General features: G+C 50.7%; 1 protein-coding gene across 1 annotated transcript in view; it reads left to right on the forward strand.

The window, feature by feature from the left end:
- Nucleotides 1-3,102: 3,102 nt before the first annotated feature.
- Nucleotides 3,103-23,450, forward strand: part of EPB41L4B (erythrocyte membrane protein band 4.1 like 4B) — a 124,164-nt gene continuing 103,816 nt past the window's right edge. Inside the window, 1 exon segment of the mRNA XM_035723673.1 lies at nucleotides 3,103-3,435. Coding sequence (XP_035579566.1) covers nucleotides 3,103-3,435 — 333 coding nt within the window.

Raw genomic sequence — 23,450 nt, forward strand, 5'->3', positions numbered from 1 at the left:
GTGTGAGCTCAGGCTGTAGTCTAGCGTTCATCTTCCCCGTCTCTAAAAGGCAAGAGCAATTCCTACCCCATAGGGCCATAGGACAATGAAATGAGATCCTGAGGGGCGCCTGGGCGGCTCAGTTGGTTAAGTGACTGCCTTCGGCTCAGGTCATGATCCTGGAGTCCGGGGATCGAGTCCCGCATCGGGCTCCCTGCTCAGTGGGGAGTCTGCTTCTCCCTCTGACCCTCCCCCCCTCATGCTCTCTCTCTCTCTCTCTCTCTCAAATAAATAAATAAAATCTTAAAAAAAAAAAAAGAAATGAGATCCTGAATTCATTCAGCAAGTGGGGTTTTGTTTGTTTGTTTGTTTTGTTTTTTTGAGCACCTACTACTTACCAGACAGCAATCTAAGTGCTAGGTGGGAACACAATGATGAATAAGAAAAAACCCTGTCCTTCCAGAGATTGGTGTCTAGCAGGAGACAATGATAGCGAATAATCACAAACTGAATGATGCTCCCTGTGGAGGGGTGGTTTTGAAAACTGTAATGCACCAAACTGATAGGATTGCATAGTGCCTTTGTATTCATTTCCTATCACTGCTGAAATAAATTATCACAAACTTAGTGGCTTGAAACAATACAAATATATTATTGTACGACTCAGGAAGTCAGAGATTGAGATGGGTTTTTATAAGCTAAATTCAAAGGCTGCATTCCTTCTGGAATATCTAGGAGATTATCTGGTCCTTACCTTTTCCAGCTTCTAGCAGCTGCGTGCATTCCTTGGCCCCTGGACCCATCACTTTGACTTCTGCTGCCAATGTCACATCACTCTCTCTGACTCTGACCCTCCTGCCTCCCTTTTATAAGGACCCTTGGGATTAGATTGGGCCCACCCAGATCATCCAGGATCATCTCCCCACCTCAAACTCCTTGATTTAATCACATCTGCAAAGGGGCTCTGGATGTGGACATCTTTGTACGACTATAGTACTTCTGGGCTATCCAGTAGGAAATGAGCTGTCCTTAGAAACCAGTAAGCTGACTGGGCTACCTCTGAACAGCAACTTGCTGATGGTATTCTATTAAGTGGAGTCTTGGGGGAAGGGGAGCAGAGTGGGTATCTGAAGGCTGATTGCAGATGCCCCCTCACAGGACAGTGTCACGTGGTAGAGCCCTGGAGAGTGTACAGAGAACACTACTCAACAAGTCAAGGCCCTGGCGGCTGCCGGCCAGGAGCTCTGAGCCCTCAGGCAAGGATATTACTCCTCTAAGCCCCAAACTCCACCTAGTCAACCTGCATATAAATAGAATTACCTGGAAGGGTTGGAGCGAGGATTAATGAAAATATCCATGAAATCACCTAAGACAGCACCTGATCTTCAATCAATGTCTATTTCTGGAATGCCGCCTGAATTCATCCCTCCCTCTTTCTCTGTCCCTTTTGCTATGGCCACTGCCTCCTTCCAGGCCTCTCAGGAACCTTCATTCTTTGCCAGTCCTGCCACATGCCTCCGCCTGGCCGTGGTTAGGAGCTCTGAAAGCCCTGCAAATGAGCCCCTGTTAACCGCTGAAATCTGGACCAAGTCTCTTAAGCGCTCTAAGCTTCAATTCCCTTCTCTGTACAATGGGGCTAAGACCAGCTGTAGAACCAGGTTATTCGGAGGATTAAGTGGGATGATGAATGCAAAGGGCTTACTGAGCACAATGTCAGGCACACACACACACACACACACACACACACACACACACACACACACACACTAACAGTGTTATTGTTCTGGAGAGGCCTGCCCTCCTTTCAACCTGGTCTTCCCCAACATTCCTTCCAACAACACTGGAGACCCACTTCTCCCTGAAGCAGGGCTTGAACTCCTATACCTGAGGGGCATTGTTTATAAGCACTTCTCTTTGCCTCCGACCTTTACCAGACTTTCCAGTTACAGCTAGTTATTTGTCCAGCCCTCTGCCTCAATACTGGACACAAGCTTCTTGAGGAAAGGTGTTATTTATTTATTTTTTTTCCCCCTGCAGAGTAGGTTGGAAAAATACTCCCCCCTCCTTGCCCGATCTCAATTTCTTTGTTTGGAACGAGTCCATTGGACTGGAATGGCTAAAAGGGCCCTTCCAGCTCTGAGATCTTAAACGGACAGAAAATTTATCAGGGACGTTGTTGATCATCTAGTGGTCCTCTCTCCTTTTCCAAAAGGGGAAACTGAGGGCCCATTAGGGCCTTCACTGAACGCTATTCTCTCCCTCCCTCTCTGGCCTCCGGGACAAGGCTTCCCGCAGGGCTGGCAGCCCCGCTTTCGTCACTAGGCAGGGGGAGACTCTGGGTCGGCTGCAGGGCTCGGGGCTCGGGGCGCCGGAAACACGTGTGTGCTCACCTACGTGTACACACGTGAGCACACCTACAGCAGCAGGGGGCGCTCGGGCCGGCAGGGGGCAGCACAGCCCCGGTTTGCAATTACCCGGCGCAGCCCCGAGGGAGGAGGGCGTGCTGCAGTCCCGGCGGCGGTGGCGGCGGCTGGAGGTGCAGCCTCCCAGGTGGGAGGCGGGGGCTGCGGGCGCAGGAAAAGGCGCCTCGGGAGCCGGCGCTCGGCGGGGCCTCCTCCGGCCCCCGGCGCGGCGCGGCGCGGCGCGGCGAGTGGGAGCGAGCGCGCCGGGAACACGCAGGCGCCCTGCTCGGCTGGCCCTCGGCCGGCGCGCGGCGCGGGAGCAGCCCGCAGCCCGCGCCCCCCCCGCAGCTCCGGGGCCGCCCGCGGCCGGCCGTCGGGAGCGGCCCCTCAGCGGCAAGCTCAGGCCGCCCGCCCGGGAGAGCGCGCGGCGGCGGCGGCGGCGGCGGCGGCGGCGGGACGGCCCTGGGGCCGCCCCGAGCGCGCCTTTCCGCCTGCGGCCGCTCGCGACCGGCGCTGGCCGGGCCGGCGCGCCCCGCAGGCAGCCGGAGCGCGGCCTCGGCCTCGGCGGGAGCGAGCCCCGGGCCGCAGGCGTTGGGAGGCGGCGCAGGCGGCCGCGGGCACTGACGGCGTCGCGGGGCGCTCCCGGGCGGAGGCGCGGCGGCGGCGGCGGCGGCGGCGGCGGCGGCGCAGGGGGCGGAGGCAGGGGGCGCCCCCAGCCAGGATGCTGCGGTTCCTGCGCCGGACCTTTGGCCGCCGCTCCATGCAGCGCTACGCGCGGGGCGCGGCGGGGCGCGGGGCCGCCGGGCTGGGGGACGAGCGTGACGGGGGGCCGCGGGGGGGCCCGGCCGCCGTCGCCGCCGCCGCCGCCGCCGCCGCCTCCTCCTCCTCCTCGACGCTGCCCGCCGCGCCGGGGGGCAGCGTGTTCCCGGCCGGCGGCGGGCCCCTGCTCACGGGCGGCGCGGCCGTGCACATCTCCGCCGCCGGCGCTGCCAAGGCCACCCTGTCCTGCCGCGTCTTCCTGCTCGACGGGACCGAAGTGAGCGTGGACCTGCCGGTGAGTGACGGGGCCGGTCCGTGGCACTGGCACCCCTTGGGACAGCTCCCCTCCTCCAGTGTTCCTCTCTGGGCGCCCCTCTTGTACCTCTTCGGGGATCCCTTCTTCCTTCTCCTGCGAGCACTCCCTATCCCTCTTTCCTTCTCGGGCCACTCCGTCCCGGTCTCTTCTGGAACCCTTTCTGTGGCCCCGTGCCCCCCTTCTTGGGACATTGCGCTGCTGCGTCGCGCCTTCTCCGGCTCCCACCTCGTCCTTCGGGCCTTACTCCCTCCCCTGCTCACCCAGTCCCCTCTTCCCGAGTCCCCGCCCCCTGGCGCGAGTGACCGGTGTTCCCCTTCCGCCCCCCAGGTTCCAGCGGGGGCCTTCTTGATGCTGGGCTATTGGTTAGAAAATCTCAAAGCAATGCGGCGCTGCCCCCAGGGTGGCTTGCTTGCCCCCACAAAGTCGCCACCAGGCCTTGTCGAGATGGCGGGGAGGAGAAGCCCCCTGGCCTGCTGCCCAGCAGGTGCCCCAAGTTTGGGAGGGAATCTGGGGACCATTTCTCTCCCGACCTCCTTGATGCCTGCCCCCGCCCCTTTCTCATCCCAAGGAGCCCCTACAGCTCTCAGCCTCCCAAGGGTTTGGGTGACTTGGGAGCTAACTCTAGAATCGACTCTCTTGGACCTGGCCAACTTTGCACCGGCAGAGACCTTTGCTGGGGCGCTGGGAGTCGGCCCTGGGGCGCCCACTGGGCCTAGTGCGCCGGACTCCCCCCCCCCCGCCCCCAACCTGGGGCAACGTGCATGCGGCGGCCAAGGGACCCCCGGGCGGCGGCGCCGGCTGCGGGGCCACCCGCCCACAGGTGGTTGCACCCCGCCCCCCTCCGGCAGTGAGCTAGGCTGGGCTGTTGGCCCCGCCAGGGCGTCCAGCTTTCTAGCCCGAAGGGGCCAGATGTGATCAAATCAAATCCGCACATTAATGGGCGCCTACTGGGCACCCGGCGCTGCGGCAGACGGTGCCTTTGGGAATCTTTGGGTGTGACTGAGGACACAGCGCCGATCAAGCTTTTAGACGAATGTCACAGATCATTACGAGGGTTTCACGCGGAAAAAAAAAAAGAACATACCTAGACTTCCAAAGGAAACATGTAGGCCTTCCCGAGTGGGGGAAATTCTTTAGACTTGGCGAGGGAACTAGGAACCTGTAAGGCTTTTAAATGGGAAAATCAGAGCCTGCTTGGCCTGGACTTTAATGCTGCCTTAGGTTTAATTTTGACAGTTTCAATTTATGGCAGTTTTATTTTTGTGCCTCCTAGTGCTCTCCATAGAGTATCATTTTGTTATGATAATACCCTTTTGGGGCCTTTCTATTCACGGAAAAGGAGCCAACGTTCCTGTGCTTAGATCTGTTGTCTTTAAAATAGCATTAAAATGTTACTCCTCCCCACCACTGAGGCTCTCCAGCTCCTCTTCAGCTGGGAGGGGAGGCCCCAAGAGCCAGGAGGATTGGAGAGGTGGGCAGCTGGTGTGTGGAGAGGATGTGGCGTATTTTGCATCTCGGATCAGGGAGAGGAATGCTCTCCCTGAGAACTTTGATGGTGCTCTTTGAGGATTTTCTTGTCTGTTCCCCAGGGATGATTCGTTTATAAAATGTGTTGCTTCTGTCAGGTTTGTGCGACAGGCTTAAGTGGTGTTTCTCAGATGAAAAACGCAAACTGAGTCAAGTGCATGCGTGGTGGATAAACCCAGACAGGTATACCAACGGACGGGTTGGGATGGGGCTGGAATGCTGACTTCTGCTGGCTGGTGGAGCCCTCACCGAGCGTGGGGGAGGGGGATATTTTACATCGATACAAAAGGTTGCTTGACAAAAGATTTCCCTGGGTGTTTTCTTTTCCCCCCGGGTTTTCTTAATGATGGCAGATTTCTTGATGCTTTACGTTGTGATAGAGCGAACCCCAAATTTTATTTATACAGACACACGCATATGTATAGCCACCCTGTCCAAAGACAAAATGCAGGCTTTTGTCATGTGAGCCCTCAGGGAAGAATGATCGAGAAAAATCACCAGTGAGCACGGCTCATCGATTTAAAGATTTATTAGCTATCAGAGCTGCGTCACACAGTCTCCTCTGCTAGTCTTCCCAGATCAGTTTTAGTTCCTGTAATTAATTCTCGGAGTACGAGGTTAGCGCCAGGCGGCCAGCTCCCAGTGAATTTGTACATGAATTTGTAGCACGCACGCTCCTTCCCAAGGCGCCTTTCCCCCGGCTCACTTTTTATGCTATCCCATTGGGCAGTTAGCCGCACTTGTCTGGGTTCTCTTCTGCTTTCCTGGATTTTTACCACTTCCTGGGCTCTGGTGTTGCATTGCTGCCTGCCACACAGATAGGATTTACCTTTGGCTGCCATACCCCTAAGCTGGATTTTCTGTCCCCTGTCACTTGCACAGGCACCCCGTGCACTTGCCAGGCTAACTATGGCTCCTTTGTAATTAAAACCCTCTGGTGGTGTTAGCTTCAAGAATTCCTCTGCTCTGCATCCTCACGGTGGTGATGCATTGCCTTAAGCCATTTGATTAGCCCGGATCTGGTTTCAGATCACAGGGTCAGAAATGGACTAGGCCACAGCAGCACTTTTGGTGTGACCATGCCGGGGCGCCTCTGTCTGCGGTCAGCATTTATCGGGCGTCTCGAGTGTGCCACGCACCGTGCTGTGCACACAAAGGTGGACGAGAGGTGGCCCGGAGGCTCCTGGGAAACACAGGTAGAAGCACGGCGTTTTATTCTAAGCAGTGCTAAGTGATGTGAGGGGGGCTCACCCAGACAGGGTGCCGGTGGATGGGTGGGTTCTGGGCGCTTCCTGGACACTCTGACACTTGAGGTGGTAGGATCTCAAATCCATGTTCCTTGTGCATTTTTAGAATACTTACTGTGTCAAGTCCACTCCTGGGCTAAGCCATGGCCCGTGGTTTTATATACATAATAAAGGAAGAAGCACCTGTAATGGTCTTCAGCAGTCCTCTGACAGGGCCTGGAGCCCCCTTGTCTGCTGGTGGGCTGCATCCCCTAGCATGCCTGCCTGTTTGTAACCTTTGCCGTGGTTCCTCAACCTTTGATAGAATGGGAACAAAGGGTCTTTTAAAAAATCCCTCTATAACATGCAGTCTAAAATGGACTTGCTGTACAAACCCGGCTTCCAGGGGAATCCCTGGCTCACCCTACAGACCGGAGAGGCATGGGGAGCCGCTCCTTGTCAGAAAACCTGGCCTTGCTTTGGAAGGTGCTGCCTGGCTCTCCTTAGAGCAGCCTGGCCCTGCCCAGCCCTCAGGTGTGCTCTGGTCTGGGCGGGGCGGGACTCACTCGGCCTACCCGAGACACTTTCCTTCTATTAATGCCGCTGAAGATCCCATTAGAGTGCTTGGCAGTGGCACCCGCTGTTGACTCATATTAGCTCTCTGTTGACTAAATCCCTGGCATCGCTTTTGCTCGTGTGGCTGTTGCTCAGCCCCGTCTCCCCCTCCCCTGCATGCACAGTCTTCCAGCAGCTCGGTGCAGAAAGCTGTGAGGGTGTGTGTGTGTGACTGGCTGGGTAGCACTCCCGCCATGCCTTGGAGGGCACGGCCTGTGGGCCTGGAGTAGTGCCATTGGCGCAGTCGCTTTCCCTGGATCTGGAATTCAGCACTGACTCACTGTGCTCCCGTGCAAGCAGGGAGAGCTTCAGAAGGGCCGTGCTTGAGTCTTGCAGGCTGGCTGTGCAGCCTTGGGCAGCTCAGGCTCTCTGCGCATTGATCTTCTGGTCTTTCAAATGGGAGCATTTGTTGGGAGGATTATGTGACCAACAGTCTACAAAGTTTCAGTACACGGCAGGCCACTGAAGGGTTGCTGGTAGGTTGTAATCGTACCCACTTCTCACACCTCCTCTCTGGCCTACGGAAAGGGTTTGGAAGCATGTCTAGTAATGGATGTTAAAAACTAAAAAAAAAAAAAACAAAAAAAAACTGTGGCAGGAAGGCCAAACATCTCTTTTTGTGGAAATCGGAAGTTGTATGGGGTATGAGATGCTTTTTGAAAGTTTCACTTTAATTTTTTTTTTAGGATTTTATTTATTTATTTATTTGAGAGAAAGGGAGTGGACATGGGGGAGGCGGGCAGAGGGAGATGCAGGCTCCTCGATGAGCAGGGAGCCAGATGTGGGGCCAATCCCAGGACCTGACATCGTGACCTCAGCGGAAGGCAGAGCCTTAACAGACTGAGCCACCCAGGCGCCCTGTTTCACTTTAGGTAAGGAAAGGATACCCCCACCCCCCGACCCCCCACCTCAAATGCAAGTTCTTAGAGTTTTAGAACTAGAATCTCTGATACAGAGGAACGCACATGATAGAACATAAAGATCATATACCTTATTTTGGAGTTGAAAGGGACCCTAGACAGCACATACCCTATCCTTTGTATATACGGGAAACTGAGGCCTGTGCATGGAGAGTGACTTCACTTTAGTCACTCAGTGAAGAATTGGAATGGGTTACTCTGGGAACCCCGAGTGCCTAGCCTTTGGAGGTGAGTGTAGGATCAGTGGTAGAAAGACCGCCCCTCTAGTCCTGACACAGCATGGTGGAAAGGGGATGGGTATGTTCCTGGCCGTTGGTAGTAGGGCACATTTTCCTGAACAATGGGAAACTCCAGTAAAATGGCTCTCTAACTTCAGTGTACTCCACAGAGTGCGTCTGGGACTTTTTTTTTTTTTCTCTCCAGTTAAAATTCCCAGGGTCCACCCCCAGAATTTCTGATTGAGTGGTTCAGGAAGCTGGCCTTCTAGCAAGTATCCCGGGTGATTCTGGTGAACGGGGTCCCTTCACCCACCCTGTGAAAAGCACCGGCTGTGGAACTGCGAGCGGAGGACAACCATGTTGGGCGTTAAAAACTGCTGTAGGCAGGGGAGCGCAGTGGTCCTCTATGAGCCGGGGGTTAGCAGTGTCACCCCTGAGCTTTAGGGAGCCCATAAATTGTCATGGCGGAGTGAGGCTGGGGCAGTTGTGCTGCTGCCGTGGCCCAGGTGAGGGCTGACGAGGGCCTGGCCTGGAGGAGCGGGAAGAGCGCCAGAGCAGTTGGCAGGGGGAGTGAGTAGAGTGTATGGGGGGAGGGGAAGGCAGAGGCCTCGTGGGGTCTAGTGTGGAGGCGGGGAGGTCTTCACCCTCAGGTGTAGGAAGAAATGGGGGACCATAGAAGACACCCCAGAAAACAGGAAGGCAGCTCCTCATTTCCACCCTCTTCCAAGGGTCTGCGCGGATACCTTGCCTCAACCTGGGCCTCTGGATGGCTGGCTTTTTCCTGGCCCTGAGGGAAGGTATTGGCTCAAGGTGGCCCTCCAGTGCTGACCCCACCTCCACCCAATCCCAGCCCATGAGTGACGCCATGGGGAACCCCGGGCCCCTACCTGGGTCGTGAGTTTGTGTATTTTTTTTTTTAAGATTTATTTATTTATTTATTTGAGAGAGAGAATGAGATAGAGCATGAGAGGGGGGAGGGTCAGAGGGAGAAGCAGACTCCCTGCTGAGCAGGGAGCCCGATGCGGGACTCGATCCCAGGACTCCAGGATCATGACCTGAGCCGAAGGCAGTCGCTTAACCAACTGAGCCACCCAGGTGCCCGAGTTTGTGTATTTTTAAAAATAGCTTTGTTTTGGGGCGCCTGGGTGGCTCAGTCGTTAAGCGTCTGCCTTCAGCTCAGGTCATGATCCCAGGGTCCGGGGATCGAGCCCTGCATCAGGCTCCTGGCTCAGCGGAGAGCCTGCTTCTCCCTCTCCCTCTGGCTGCCGCTCTGCCTACTTGTGCTCTCACTCCCTCTGTCAAATAAATAAATAAAATCTTAAAAAAAAAATAGCTTTGTTTTTGTGGGAGCAGGGGGAGTTGGGGGGGAAGAGGGGTGAATGGTGAACATCCTTCCCAAATGGGATACAGGCGTGGCCGCTATCACACCGTGGTTTCACATTTGCTGGATTGTCAGTGTTAATATGGGGGAGGGGGGTGTCTGTCAGCGTTCCCCGTGCCAGTAACATGACCCTACACTGGTCTAGGACCGAACAAATATTAACTTGCTAAGCACTTTCACGTGCATAATCTCATTGAATTCTGTCCCTAGTGCACCGCTGGGGATGAAGGCACAGGTCTGTTTAATTTTGAAATAGCAAAAGGTCAGCGTATGTGTGTGTGTGTTGGGGGGGGTACTTTCCCTTAAATTCTTGCATAGGGACTTAGGAAAAAAAAATCCACTCAGTAACCGCAGAAATCCTCCACCCACAATTTGTCCTCAAAAGAGGTGTTCATCCTGGTGCCCTGCCTGAGTCCCTGCACCCAGCCTCTTCCACTCTGCCTCCACATGGCCTCTACCCCTGCCTCCACTCTGTCTGGAGTGTTCCCTTCAGCAGGCATCTGGTTCTGTGGGCCCCTAGGTTTCCTTCTCTGGCCCATGGCAGGTGCCTGCAGGCAGGGTCCACTGCTCATTCATCTTGCTGGGCTTTTTTTTTTTCAGGTTGGTATGTGCCTTCGGCCCCTACTTGCATTTCATATTAGAACGTGCTTAAAGCAGAAAAACTAGAAAATAAATATAGAGAAGCCAGAGAAGTGGAAACATCTAAAATTTCATCAGAGATAACCACTGTTAAGATTGTGATGTATATCCATCTGCAGTTTTTTCTTTTTGTATTTAGTTATAAATATGTACTCAAAATGATGAATTTGCATGGGTTGATTGAAAGTCTCTCCAACCGCTTCAGGACAGTTGAATAGGGATCACAGACCTTGAGTTTGTGTCTCTTGGGGGTGGAGGCCCTTGGCCACCCCCCTTACCTTCCCAGGGACCCTTGGCTGGGGTGGAAGCCCCCCATGCTGGTTGCCATCCGAGCTGTCCACCTACACTGCCCCTGCCTGAGTGAGAAGCAAACTCCTCATCCTTGGAGCCTTTCCCCCCCATCATCTTTGCTTTCTGGCAGGTTTAAGGCCCTGCTGATGTGACCACAGAATTCTCTCACATCTGGGGGCTTGTGTTCTGAACACCTGCTTTGGGGTGGTTTCTGCTCCCTCACCTGCCAGGGATGCACATGCTCTGGCAGAGATGGGTGGGAGCCTTGCAGCCTCCCAGGTGTGCCCCCTCTGCCCTGATCCCCCCAGTCTCCTTCTGCAGCCTCTTGGGCTTCTCTCTAGAGCTGGATTTATCTCACTAGTCCCACTTGATTTTAAATCTGGTTTATTATTAATTGTTTTCCAAAATGTTTTTGTTTACCCGTAGTGTGTTGTCTTCAGCCAGCAAGGGCTTATTGAGCACTTATACCGCATTGAGCGTTGGGGAGGGCTCCACGAGGGATGAGATCATTGTAATATCAAAGGGGAAAACCGGTAAATACGTGTGCTCCTGGGAACAGCTGAACAGGGGGAGCAGCTGAATAGGGAGAGCAGCTGAACTGTGGAGTGGAGTTGGTGATGGTTGGATGCCCAAAGTGACATCAGGTTGTCCCAGAGGATGCACAGGAGTTCAGCTGTAGGTTTGGTCAGAAGGTGTCGGCAGAGGAAACAGCAGGTGCAAATGCATGGAGGTCGGAGCCAGAAAACCCCATTTCCTGGGCTCTGGGCTCCTTGGACTAGTGGCGGATTATGAGCTCTGGCTGTGTCCCTAAATCTTAAAGAAGCAAGCGATGAACCTTTAAGGCACGAGTGTGTGCCTTGAGCTAATCAGAGCTGAAGTCTTACTGAGCATTTGCTGTGTGCCTGGTCTGTGCTAAGTCCTTAAGGAATTGGCTGGTTGAATTCTCACAAAAACTTTGATGGTGTTATTGCTGTTAACCCTGACTTGTAGAGGGAAGAATCAGGGCTCAGTAGACAGGTTAAAACACTTGCCCATGTCACATAGCTAGTAAAGGTAGACTCCAGCTATAAGCTCAGACTGTCAGGAGAGATTTGTGGTCTGGAAAGTCTCTCTGACAGCAGGACTGGGCATTGGTTGGGGGGGGAGGGGGAGTGGGTTCTGAGACTGTTTCTGGGTCCTGAGGTGGATGGGGACCTCTGAGCCTCCTTTGCAAGCCAGTTGGGATTTCCAGAAATCAGATTTACGTCTTTATTTTATTTTTTAAAATATTTATTTATTTAAGTAATCTCTACCCCCAATGTGGTGCTTAAACTCACGACTCAGAGACCAAGAGTCGCACACTCTTCCGACTGAGCCAGCCAGGTGCCCCCAGAGTTACATCTTTCAGTCACACTCATTGAATACAGTTTCGCCCAGAGTGCATTCTGGTTTGATGGCCATAATTTTTCAACACTGAGGTCAGAAGTAGGCTACATTTTCAAAAAGTGCTTAATAGAACAACACTAAACTTCTCACACAGAAAAGCATTTTACATATTCCCATCCTGCTGCATAGCAACTGGCTCCCGTCAGTCTTTGTACTTTCGTATACATGTGCATAAACATGGTGTAGAGTTTTTTTTTTTTTTCTCCATCCAAGCCTTCGTGACAAACCCCTCATCCATTTGGTGTCCTTTTCTGTGATTATTCTAGATTAAATTCACCCCACAATCTCTGTATGTGTGTGTGCATGTGCTTGACGTGAGTAATACCTGTCTGTACCTGTCTTGGGGTTGGTGGTTGATATGCAAAGCACCTGGTCTCTTCTCTGTTGGGCAACCCTACCCCCTAGGCTTGCAGAATCTGTGTCACTTCCTCTAATTGCTACCGTGCGAGAAGGTATTATTACCCCGTTTACACGTGGTCTCAGGGAGCTTGTGGCCTTGGGCCACTCAGGTAATAAGTGTGGTAGGGTCACAATTGAATCTAGGTTTTCTGACTCATTTTCCAGTGCTCTTCCTCCAGCCCATGCTGGGCACACTCAGCCTCCCTGTTTGAAACGTGTGCTCCTGGGAACTCCTTTGTGATTTGACAGGTCAGAATTTCATGCAATAAAACCCCCTGTCATTCCTGAACCTCTTTGCCACTCGTTCTGTCTCTCATTTCTCCGGTTCTTTCCCCTAAAGTTATAGCTGGCTGAGTGCCCAGCATTTCCTTGTTGAAGCTAAGGACTGGAAGATGCGATCCCCAGGGTCCTGTGCCACCTGTGGGGTCATCTGGAGCTTCCTTGTTTCCCAGCACGGAACTCGGTCGCAAAAGTAGGACTGTCCCTGCTGCCAGCCCAGCTGGGGGGACGTGGACCGCCTGGTTCCGCAGGGGCCTGCAGCGCTGGCGTCCCTCAGCCCTGTCGTGTGGCCTCCACACCTGTTTCTTTTCGATTTTGTTGTCTGTGTCGTACCTGACCTCTGAGCAGGTGGGTTGAGGTAGGCGTGATAGTGCTTCTCCTTTAGCCTACCTCCAGGCTTGCTCAGCTGCAACCACTTTGAATTGCGGGTTGTTTTTTTCTTTAATTGTGATAAAGTGTCAGTAACATAAAACTTATCATTTTAACCATTTTTGGGTAGACAGCTCAGTGGCATGGAGCGCATTCACATAGCTGTGTGGTTATCACCACTGTCTGTCTCCAGGTTGTTTTCACCTTTCCACACTGAAACTCTGTACCCATTAAACAGTGATTCTGTGATTCTCCGTGCCCGCCTCCCTGCAGCCCCTGGCAACCACCCTTCTACCTCCTGTCTCTACGAATTTGACTACTCCAGTTGTCTTACATAAGTGGAATCGTGCAGTATTTATCCTTTTGTGTCTGACTCCTCTCACGGCATAGTATCTTCAGGGTTCATCCATAGTGTGGGGTGCATCAGAATGCCCGTCCTTTTTCAGGCTGAGTACTAGTCCAGTGCATGCATACCCGCATTTCGTTATGGATTTTTGTGCAGGTCCAGGCCTTCCTAACTCAGTCCTGCCTGTTCGTTAGTGTCACTACCATTGGCGGCTCGGATGTCCCCAGCCCTCCCTTCGTGGTTTTATTCTTGGCATCTGGCACCTCTCCCCTGAAACTCTTCTGCTTCATGCTGGTCATCCCTCCCGGGTTCTCTGCTTTTAGTTTTCCCCCTTACACTTTTGTCTGAGTTGCTCCGTGTGGGCAGGTCCTCAGTCTTTAAATTTTTTGGTACTGAAAATATAAATACAAAAGAGTGTACCATGAATAGTTTAAAGAAAAATCATACCATGAACATCTATGTACCCACCACCAAGCTTAAAAACAAAGACATCGGGATGCTTGGTTAAGCATCTGCCTTCGGCTCAGATCATGATCCCAGGGTCCTGGGATCGAGCAGCACCCCCCTCCCCCCCCCGCTCAGCGGGGAGTCTACTTCTCCCTCTCTCCCTCTGCTCCTCCCCTGCTCATGCGCTCTCTCTCACTCTCTCAAATAAGTAAATAAAATCTTTAAAAACAAGTCAAAAAATACAAAGACATCAGCAATGCTGTTAAAGCCCCCGATGCTTCTCCTGACCACACTTCCCGCCCTTCTGCCCTCCTGAAATATGTCTCTCATCCTTTCCTTTTCTATGTTATAGGTTTATGGCATCTGTATGTTTATCCAAATGATATATTGTTAGTTTTGTGTGTTTGTAAACTTTATATAAGTGGATTTTTTCAATACCATGTTCATGAGATTTGTCCATATTGATGTTGTTGCTCTGTAGTATTCCATTGCACAAATCTACTGAAATTTATCCTTTGCTGGTGGACATTTGGGATGTTTCCGGTTTGGGGTTGTTAGGGGAAAATGCTGCTTTGAACCTCCTGGAATGAGTCTCCTGGTGTATATATGCAAGCAAGCCTCTCTCCTGGGTATGCACTCAGGAGTGGACTGGCTGGGAGGGCGGTGGGCAGGTCCCTGTAAGATCATGCGAAATTGTTTTCCCAGAGTCCCAGCAGCATATAAAAGCGTCTGTGAATCCATTCTTCCACACTTGGCATTGTGCAGCTTTTTTGGTTTTACCAGTCTAGTGGAAGTTCGTGGAAACTCATTGTGGTCTTCACTCTTCAGTTGGTGATGAGGTTGAGTGTCTCTACATATGTTTATGAACCATAACCGTATTTCCTCCTGGAAGGCTTCATTCTGTGATTTTTGCCTATTTTTTAGTTGTCCTGTTTTTCCTGTTGTGTTCAGCTCTTTCCCTGCTAGTCTTTATGAGATTGTCCCCAGTGTGCCTTCTTCTTCTCAGGTAACCTCATGGAACAAGAGAGAACACTTCTGTCTGAGTCTCCCATGCAGGCCTTTCCTTACTAACTGGGGATTAATGTTTTGACTTCAGTTTTGCTGTGCATGAATTTTGGAGTCAGTTGCCGCTCATGGTTTTTGGTGAGGAACTGTAGGATCTATAGATTTCACTTCAATTCTGCCTACTTTTTTTTTCAGTTTTTACTATTGAAATTTCTAAGCATATTCAAAAGAGGAGAGAATCCAGTGTACGTACCACATAATGAACATAATGAACCCCAAGTACCCATCATCAAGCTTCATCACCTGTCAATATAGCCACTCGTTCCATCTGTATCCTCACCCCGTCCCTTCCCAACGATTTCTTTTTTGAAAAATTTTATTTAACAGAGAGCACAAGCAGGGGGAGCGGCAAAGGGTGAGGGAGAAGCAGTCTCCCCACTGAGCAGGGAGCCCAATGTGGGGGCTTGACCCCAGGACTCTGGGATCATGACCTGAGCCAAGGCAGACGCTTACCCGACTGAGCCACCCAGGCTCCCCCTTTCCCAATGATTTTAAAACAAACTCCAAACATGTAATTTCAAACTTGTACTTCAGTGCACATCTCTAAAAGACAAGGGCTATGTTTTTATAAATAGATCCACTATACTAGTAAAACACCTAAAAAAATGTTTGGTATCAGAAGATATTTAGTCAGTGTTCAGATTTTCCTGTTTGGTTTGTGAGCAAAACAAACATTCATTGCATTTGGTTTATATTTTATCTAAAGCTTTATAAAAATTTTTTTCAAAATACTTTTCCCTAGCTTATTGAGGTATAATTGACAAATAAAAATCATATGCATTTGGAGCGTAAAGCTTGGTGATTTGATAGAGGTATATAAATTGTAAAAACTGTTACTATGCATCAAGGTAATGAACATGTTTGTTGCCTCACCAGTTACAGTGGTGTGTATCTTAGTAAATTTCTGAGATCCACTGTTTTAGCAAATTTCAAGTATATTGTACATTATAATTAACTAAAGTCACCATTGCTGTATATGAGACCCCCAAAACTTGTTCACCCTTTCACTGAAAGTTTGTGTTCTTTGACCGACATCTCCCCATTTTCCCTACCCAACAATTTAAAGCTCTTAATCTAGAGTTTTCCCCTCTCACCTTTTTGGGGTTATTTATTTGCTGATTTGTCCTATAGTAGTTTCTCACTTTCGGGATTTTGTTGCTGGCATCCTCAACATTTGTTTACCCTGAGGTGCCCTCGGTACAGGGAACTGGCATTATTTGAAGCATCTGACTCCGGGCACACAGAACAATAAGACAGGTTCCTTGCCCTCAAGAAGCTTGGGTGGAGACAAGTTACTACACCTGGTGTGAAGAGTGCCATAGAGAACTTTAAATAAGCTCAAAGGAAGGTCTAAGGTAGGGGGACTGAGTGGGAGAAATGGGCAACCAGAAAATCTCAGAAAGAAAGTTGGGCTCTGAAGACAAATGGGAGAACAGCCTTCCTGCTGGCCACATCAGCACTGAGGCTTGAAATAATCCATTCAAGATTCCTGCTCCTTGCTCAAGCCCTGCCAGTGAGCCCACGCATCCTCTATTTTTCATCGGATGTTGCTTCTTTGAAAAGGTCCAAATTCCTCATCTCTGGAAAGTTTCAGTAGATTTGATGAAAGAATGTCTTTTCTTTTTCTTCTGTGTCTAACTCCTCTTTCTTCATTAGCTCCTTGGCTTTTCTTTTTTAGAGAGAGAGAAGGAGAAAGTGGGGGGAGGGGCAGAGGAGAGGGAGAGAGAGAATCCTAAGCAGCCTCCATGCCCAGCTTGGAGCCCCGATGTAGGGCTCAGTTTCGTGACCCTGAGATCATGACCTAAGCCAAAATCCAGAGTCGGGGGATGCTTTAACCGACTGAGCCACCCAGGCGCCTCTCCTTGACTTTGGTTTTGAATGTCTCCCTTGACCTTGGATTCTTTCTTTCTCTAGCTCACTCCTATTTGGGTTCCTTTCCATTTTCTGGGAGGCCCCCAGTGAGCCCTTTCCATGTCTCCTGGCTGGAGATGCCAGCAGACATTTTAGGGAGCAGAATCAACGAACTCTTCAGAGAGAGGGGAGACGGGGCAGATGGTAGGGCAGGGGGAACCACTGGGTTATACCCCTAACGGAGCCCCTGGAGGCCTCATGGCCCAGGGCCTCATCCTGGGATGGCGGATCTTTCCCGTCTGTGTTGGAACACTCTCAGTGGTTCTGTGCAGCCGTGAGGCCAGGTACTGCTCACCTGTGGCAAATGAGCAGTAATTAGTGTGTAATAAGAGCCGCTGCCTGCACGCAGCCCTCCTGGCTGCTCCGTGGCCCCCCTTTGCCTCACTGAGACTCCCCTACCTCTTCTGAAAGCCGGGCTCGGGGAGAACCACTGCCTGCCATGTGGCCTGGCCATGAAATGGACATGGGCTTCATCCAGGAAAGACCCAGTAAACTGTAAAAGGCTTATGAGGGTTAGTTATTAACCTGCAGAGCATTCTGGCGGCCTGTGACACGGTGTTTCACTGGCCACAGCCCTTTTATTGCTCCTGTTAGCCGGGGCCTGAGACCCGAGGTCCAAGCCACCTACTCAGTCGGATGCAGTGTGTGCTGAGTGACACAGTGCTTCGAGGGTGGCAGTGAGGGTGGCCGGTCAGAGTCCAGGGAGGGGCTCAGGCTGGCTTGCAACCAGCCCCCATTCATGCATGCAAGCTGGCAGTGGCAGGTCCCCTGGGACTCTTGGGGGTGGAAGCTGAGACAGGGAGGTCCGGGTGGCGGGATATTGTACTGGGAGAGCAGGGAGTCCAAGGTGGGAAGTGTTTGTTCAGGATACGTCGTCGGTGTCCTCTGTGGGATTTATTTTGCTTTGAAGTCCAAAAGTCTGTAGCTTTGTTCCAAAAGCTGTGGTGGATCATTCCTCTGAGACCCCTGAAGAAAAATGCAAAACCCACGCACTGTCTTTTAAAAGAAACAGAACGGTGTGTACTTGCTGGGGACACGCCATTTATCTTATTAACTCACTTCAGGGAATGAGCTCTTCACATATGTGAGTTGTCCAGAGAGCTACAGTGTGTTGACTGACAAGACCTGTGTGATTTCATTTATTTCGCTTCCTTGTGAAAAACAACAACACAAAATGGAGATCATCTAGTGTGCTCGAGGCCCAGTATGGGGAATATGAAGGGGTTAAAAATGTGGGCCCTTCTTAGAAGCTCCGTGGGGGTACATTGCACACCTGCCATCTCTCATAAAAAGGAGAATGAACACTTTTAGTCTTGCCGTGGTAGCGCAGGGTCAGCCTGTGAACAACCTCAAGGTTTCACGACTGCTCCGCCCTCCCACCCCAGGGTTTCAGGCCTCTTCCATCATCTGCACCCTGGGGATCCGCTTTGTATTGTGTTCCAGCCTTCAGCACATCATTGCTTTGCCCCCTGGCTTTGCTGGGGCACTACCAACAGAGACCTGGTCATTACAGGGTTTTTTTAGACTCCTGAGGGAATTCTGTTGTGCAGCCAAGTTTGAGAACCAGCGTTCCACGGCATCACACCCCTTACGTTTGTGTAGTGTTTTAGGTTTGGTGCCATATTTAATCCCGATAGCACCTTTGTGAGACAATGATGGGAATGATGTAGAACGCCCATCATTCTACCTTTACAGGAAGCTCAGCAGGAGGATTTTTGCCCATCCCACAACTGGTAGACTCAGAACCAGACCTAAAATCCTTCTCAGGCTCCACGTCCACTTTCCTGCAGGTCTGCCCCCCGCCCCCCGGCTGCCACCCTGCTGGTCCTCTGGCAGCCCCCGCCTCCACTCCCCATGCTTGACTTCTCACCTGCTCGCCTCTGCTGTGCTCTTTCCCGTCTTACTGGCCGGTTCTTGCCTCAGAAGGGTCTGGCTGTCTCTCAGGGCGCATCTCAGAGGCTACCATGTCTGTGAGCCTTGTCTCAAACACCCTCCCCCCTCCTACAGAGTCTTCCCTCTCCTGCCTGGGAGCCCAGGGGCCACTTCTGCCTTGCAGGGGAACCGGTACGTTTCCTACTATAGTAGTTGTCCATGTAGTAGTTCGAGTAATAGGAAACATTATTGACTTTTTTTTTTTTGGCAAATGATTTTCTTTTGGTAAAATACACATAAAAAATTGATCATTAGTGACGTTTAGTACACTCACGGTGTTATGTTCCCATCATCATTGCCTAGGTCCAGAACATTGTCGTGACCTCACAAGGAAACCCTGTACCCGTGAGGCAGTCATTCTCCATTCTCCCCTCCTCCCAGCCCCTGGCAACCCCTGATCAGTTTTCTGTCGCTGTGGATTTGCCAGCTGTGGATATTCATATAAACAGAATTGTACAGAATATTTGGCCTCTTGTGTCTGGCTTCTTTCACTTAGCATAATGTTTCCAGAGAACATTGACCATTAACATTAATGGAAGCACTTTACATGGCTTAACTCATTGACTCCTCACAACTGTATTAGCTAGATGCTTCCTATGAGCGTCCTCATTATGCGGATGAGGAGATGGAGGCACAGAGAGGTTAAGCAACATGCAAGAGCACACACAGCACATAAGTGCTCTTGGCTTCTTCATTGTCCTGCTGGTGTCTGCGCTGCCTGCTGTTGACCTTGACCTTGAGAGATTAAACTCAACGTGTGAAGTAGAAATTGAAGGCAAAAATGCAACATCAGGAGAGAATTAATCTACAGCATTAGGTTAACATATGATGCAGCTCCAGGAGCAGAAACCATGAGAAGTACCTCTCAGGAGACTGCAGAACAGAATTGCCAAGATGGATTCTACAGTTAAAGTCTTGGTTTAATCGGAGTGGGTCAGTTTTGTTAGAGATTTTTCACAAATGTCAAAGGTAGAGTCTAAGGATTGTGTATCTGACATTGGAAGCCAGCTGGTATTCCAGGATCACTGAAATGTTGAGGACTGAGTCTCAAGAACTAAAAAGTAAAAGGGATCCCCACCTAAAAGATTTCTTATAAAACTAGTGCCTACTGTATGTTAGATATAGTTCTGAATGCTTCCTGTATACTTACTTGGTTAATTCTTGGCTTTTTGTACTCATAAAAAATGTACAGGGTGACTGTTGCCCTATTATGCAGACAAGGAACCAGGTGCAAAACAGTCAAATACCATCTCTAGGTTCTTGCCACTAGAATGTGTTACACCCAGGAAGTCTGGCTCCAGCATCCAGGCTCTTCATCTTTTTTTTTCCCCCCTAATTTTCAGTTTCTGGTTATACCTTTCTTTTTTTTTTCTTTTTAAGATTTTATTTATTTATTTGAGAGAGAGCATGAGAGGAGGGAGGGTCCGAGGGAGAAGCAGACTCACTGCTGAGCAGGAAGCCCGATGCGGGACTCGATCCCGGGACTCCAGGATCATGACCTAAGCCGAAGGCCGTTGCTTAACCAACTGAGCCACCCAGGCGCCCCTGGTCATACGTTTCTTGAAGGTAATGAGATCAGAACAGCCTAGATGCATGAATAGGAAGAAGAAAAGGGAAAAAATAATGAGAAAATGTTTGTTTTATTAAAAAGTTATGCTACCTTAGGGGCGCCTGGGTGGCTCAGTCGTTAAGCGTCTGCCTTCGGCTCAGGTCATGATCCCAGGGTCCTGGGATGGAGCCCCACATCGGGCTCCCTGCTCAGCAGGAAGCCTGCTTCTCCCTCCCCCACTCCTCCTGCTTGTGTTCCTGCTCTCGCTGTGTCTCTCTCTGTCAAATAAATAAATAAAATCTAAAAAAAAAGTTATGCTACCTTGTAATACCAGTTCTGCACTTTTATTTTTTTATTCTTTTTTTAAAGGCTTTATTTATTTGAGAGAGAGAGAGAGAGAGAATGAGTGGGAGGAGGGTAAGAGGGAGAAGCAGACTCCCCGCTGAGCAGGGAGCCCAGTGCGGGGGCTCAATCCCAGGACCCAGGGATCATGACCTGAGCCGAAGGCAGACGCTTAACGACTGAGCCACCCAGGCACCCCACCCCTGCACTTTTAAAAAATAAAAGCAATACTTGTTTAGTTTCGAATTTTTAGGGATTACTGAGTAAAGAAAGTACAGAATACGTATCATAAAATACCTCTACCAAGAGAGCACCACTTTAACATTTTGTGTATATCCCTGTGACCTTTTCTCTAAGGGTTGGCAGAAAATGTTTTTTTTTTTTTTTCCCCAACAAAAATGTGATCATACTATGTATACTTAAAAAAAAATCCTGGTAAAAACATGTTCTTGATCTTTACACTGTACTACCTCTTCTATGTGAAGAAAGGCTTGGAGAGATAAGATCCTTGTCATGGGAGGGAGAAATCTTATCTTTACAGTCAAGAAAGCACCTGCACCCTGGTATAGAAGGATCCACAATGACTGTGATATGAGAAGGCACATTACCGGGAACTTATGGCTCATGATAGGGCTGAGGTTGGCCACAGGTTCTGAGCCTTCCTGTGAATGTTGGATCTTCCTGTGTGTCCCTGGTCTTCATCTCATTTAACATTTGTATGCCAGCAGAGCAGGTGTTCTCATTCCCATTTGGCTGAGGGGTAGACAGACCGGGTACATTTATTCTTTGACTCTTTGGATCTCTGTGCCACCTCCTTGTGCTTCTCAGATAACCATAATACCAGGCAGAATGACTGGGCACCATCCTAGCTGGACGGGTGAAATCGTGTAGGGGTTCCTTGGAAGTAGAGGTGGATTTCCACTGGGGATGGCTTCAGGGGAGGTGACTGTGGGGTTGATTTTGACACTGAGCGGTGGAGGATTGGCAGTCCAGGTGGAAGAACAGTGTGACAGACGGCCTCACCGAGGAGGGCAGGAGGAGGGTGTGTCTGAAAAAGAGAAGCAGAGGAGACGGGAAGGGAGGCTAACACCACTGGACGCATGGAGTTTGGCTCTGCAGGGTGCTTGAAGGTGGATGGTGAAGCTAAGAGGCTGTCACCGGCATCGTGGGTCTGAGTGAGGGTGATGCTGGACATGGACAGGAGAGGCAGGTGCAGTGGAGTTTGAGGACCTGGAATCCAGTGTATTTGGTGGCTGGCTTTAGGAGTAAGGGTGATGGAGAAGCTGAGATGGGACCTCCATGTTTTGTGCATGGCAGCTTGGGGAGATAGAGAATCCTGGGGGCAGAGCAGCCGTAGAGAGGGGCCCGGTACTGTGGCAGCTTGGTCTTTGCTTTTGTACAGTTTGCAAATGTAAGATTTTTTGGTGTGTATTCTTTCTTTAAAGGACCTCCAATGGTGTATTTTAAGGCACCACAAAACCTGGATTCACTACTGGTTGTGTTTTAGATGAGGCCCGTGTGAGGGGCCAGCGGATCAGACTCCTGGGGAAGAGTCCTGTATACGGGTTGGAATGCCATTCACGTCCGACAGGGCCAGCCAGGAGGAGCCAGGGCCAGTGCTGATGTCTGTAGGTCTCTAGACGCTTGTTCTCTTCCGGGCACTGGGCTGGCTGCTTCACATGGATTTCTCAGCTCACACAGAGTCCCTGAGCGTAGGGGCCGGTATTCCTGCCACTATTTTACAGACGACAAAAGGAAGGCACCCTAAATTCTTGGCTATTCTGCTCTTTGGCCGTCCACATCTGGGCAGGGTGGACATTTTCAAGGAAGAGCAAATAATGAAGAGACAGGCATTTATTGAGTGCCTGCTGTATACACACAGCCAAGCCAGGGGGTTGGGGGGATACAAGACCTGAGTCAGAGATAAATCTTTTTTCTTAAGCAGGGGCCAGTTTAGTGAGATGTGTCTTTTGCGTTCGCTGAGAATTCTACGGCTTTTCCACCCTTTACTCCCATTTTCTTGCTTAAGGGCCAGGGCAGGAGACAGGAAAAAAATAATGATACACTTTGCTTTGCAGAGCTTATTGCAAGTCAGCTCTTGTCAGTCAGAGCTCTGAGATACTTGTCGCTAAAATGTGCAGAAACTCGTATCTGGCACATGGGACCCAGGGAAGAAAGCAGGACTTGAGTCCATTGAAAATCATGGCTCTGAATCCCAGTGTGGGTTATTTTTAGTCTCAATTGTTTATCTTACAGTTATCCACATAAGATGGCATGAGAAGGCGATGAAGATGTGTCTGTCTGGTTTGGCCCAAACTGAATTTTAAACCTCTCTTTCTGCATTCCCATGCATTATGCTGAGTGAAGTAAATGTTCCACAAAAGAGTACCCCCCTCATATGATTCCACGTATATGCAGTTCTAGAATTGGCAGAGCTAGTCTGTGGAGAAAATAAATCAGAGTAGCCGTTGCTTCTGGGGGCCTGGAGAGGGCCGCTGGGATTGCCTGGGAACTTTATGGGGAGACGGGAATGTGCTGAATGGTACCAGGGTGAGGGGGTTACACAGGTGTTTCCGCCTGTCAAAATGAAACAGCGCAGATTTGTGCACTTCAATATAAGTAAATTTATTACCGCCAGCCAAAAAAGATGTGTAACAAATTAATGGAGAGCGGTGAGGAGGAATGAATAAAGGGGATACAGAATGTTGATAATTGTTAAAGCTGACTGGCGGGTGTTTACTATGCTGTTCTGTTTTGTGTTTATTTGAAATTGTCCATAATAAAAAGTTTTCTGAAGAAAGAGTGGACCGGGTATTCTTTGTTGATTCCTCCTTTCAGGAATCCAGTGAATTCTCCTTCCGGGACTCCTGGGGAAAATGCAGACTCTCGGGGCACTGGGGTTGGTCCCAGCCAGCCCTGGCTGTGCTTTCTCCAGTTTGCTTACTTTCTGCCTTGCTGGTGGCCATGAATCTTGAACTCTGGCTTTCCCCCACTGGCACCTGCCACCACCCCTATTTTTTTGTCCCTGTCCTTTTGCTATCACTTTGATCCAGGAACAGACCCTCCCTTCTGTGGGACTTTGACCATCTCACTCCACCCATGCCTGGCTTCGT

The sequence above is a fragment of the Zalophus californianus genome, chromosome 13, assembly GCF_009762305.2.
Source record: "Zalophus californianus isolate mZalCal1 chromosome 13, mZalCal1.pri.v2, whole genome shotgun sequence".
Lineage (NCBI taxonomy): Eukaryota > Metazoa > Chordata > Mammalia > Carnivora > Otariidae > Zalophus > Zalophus californianus.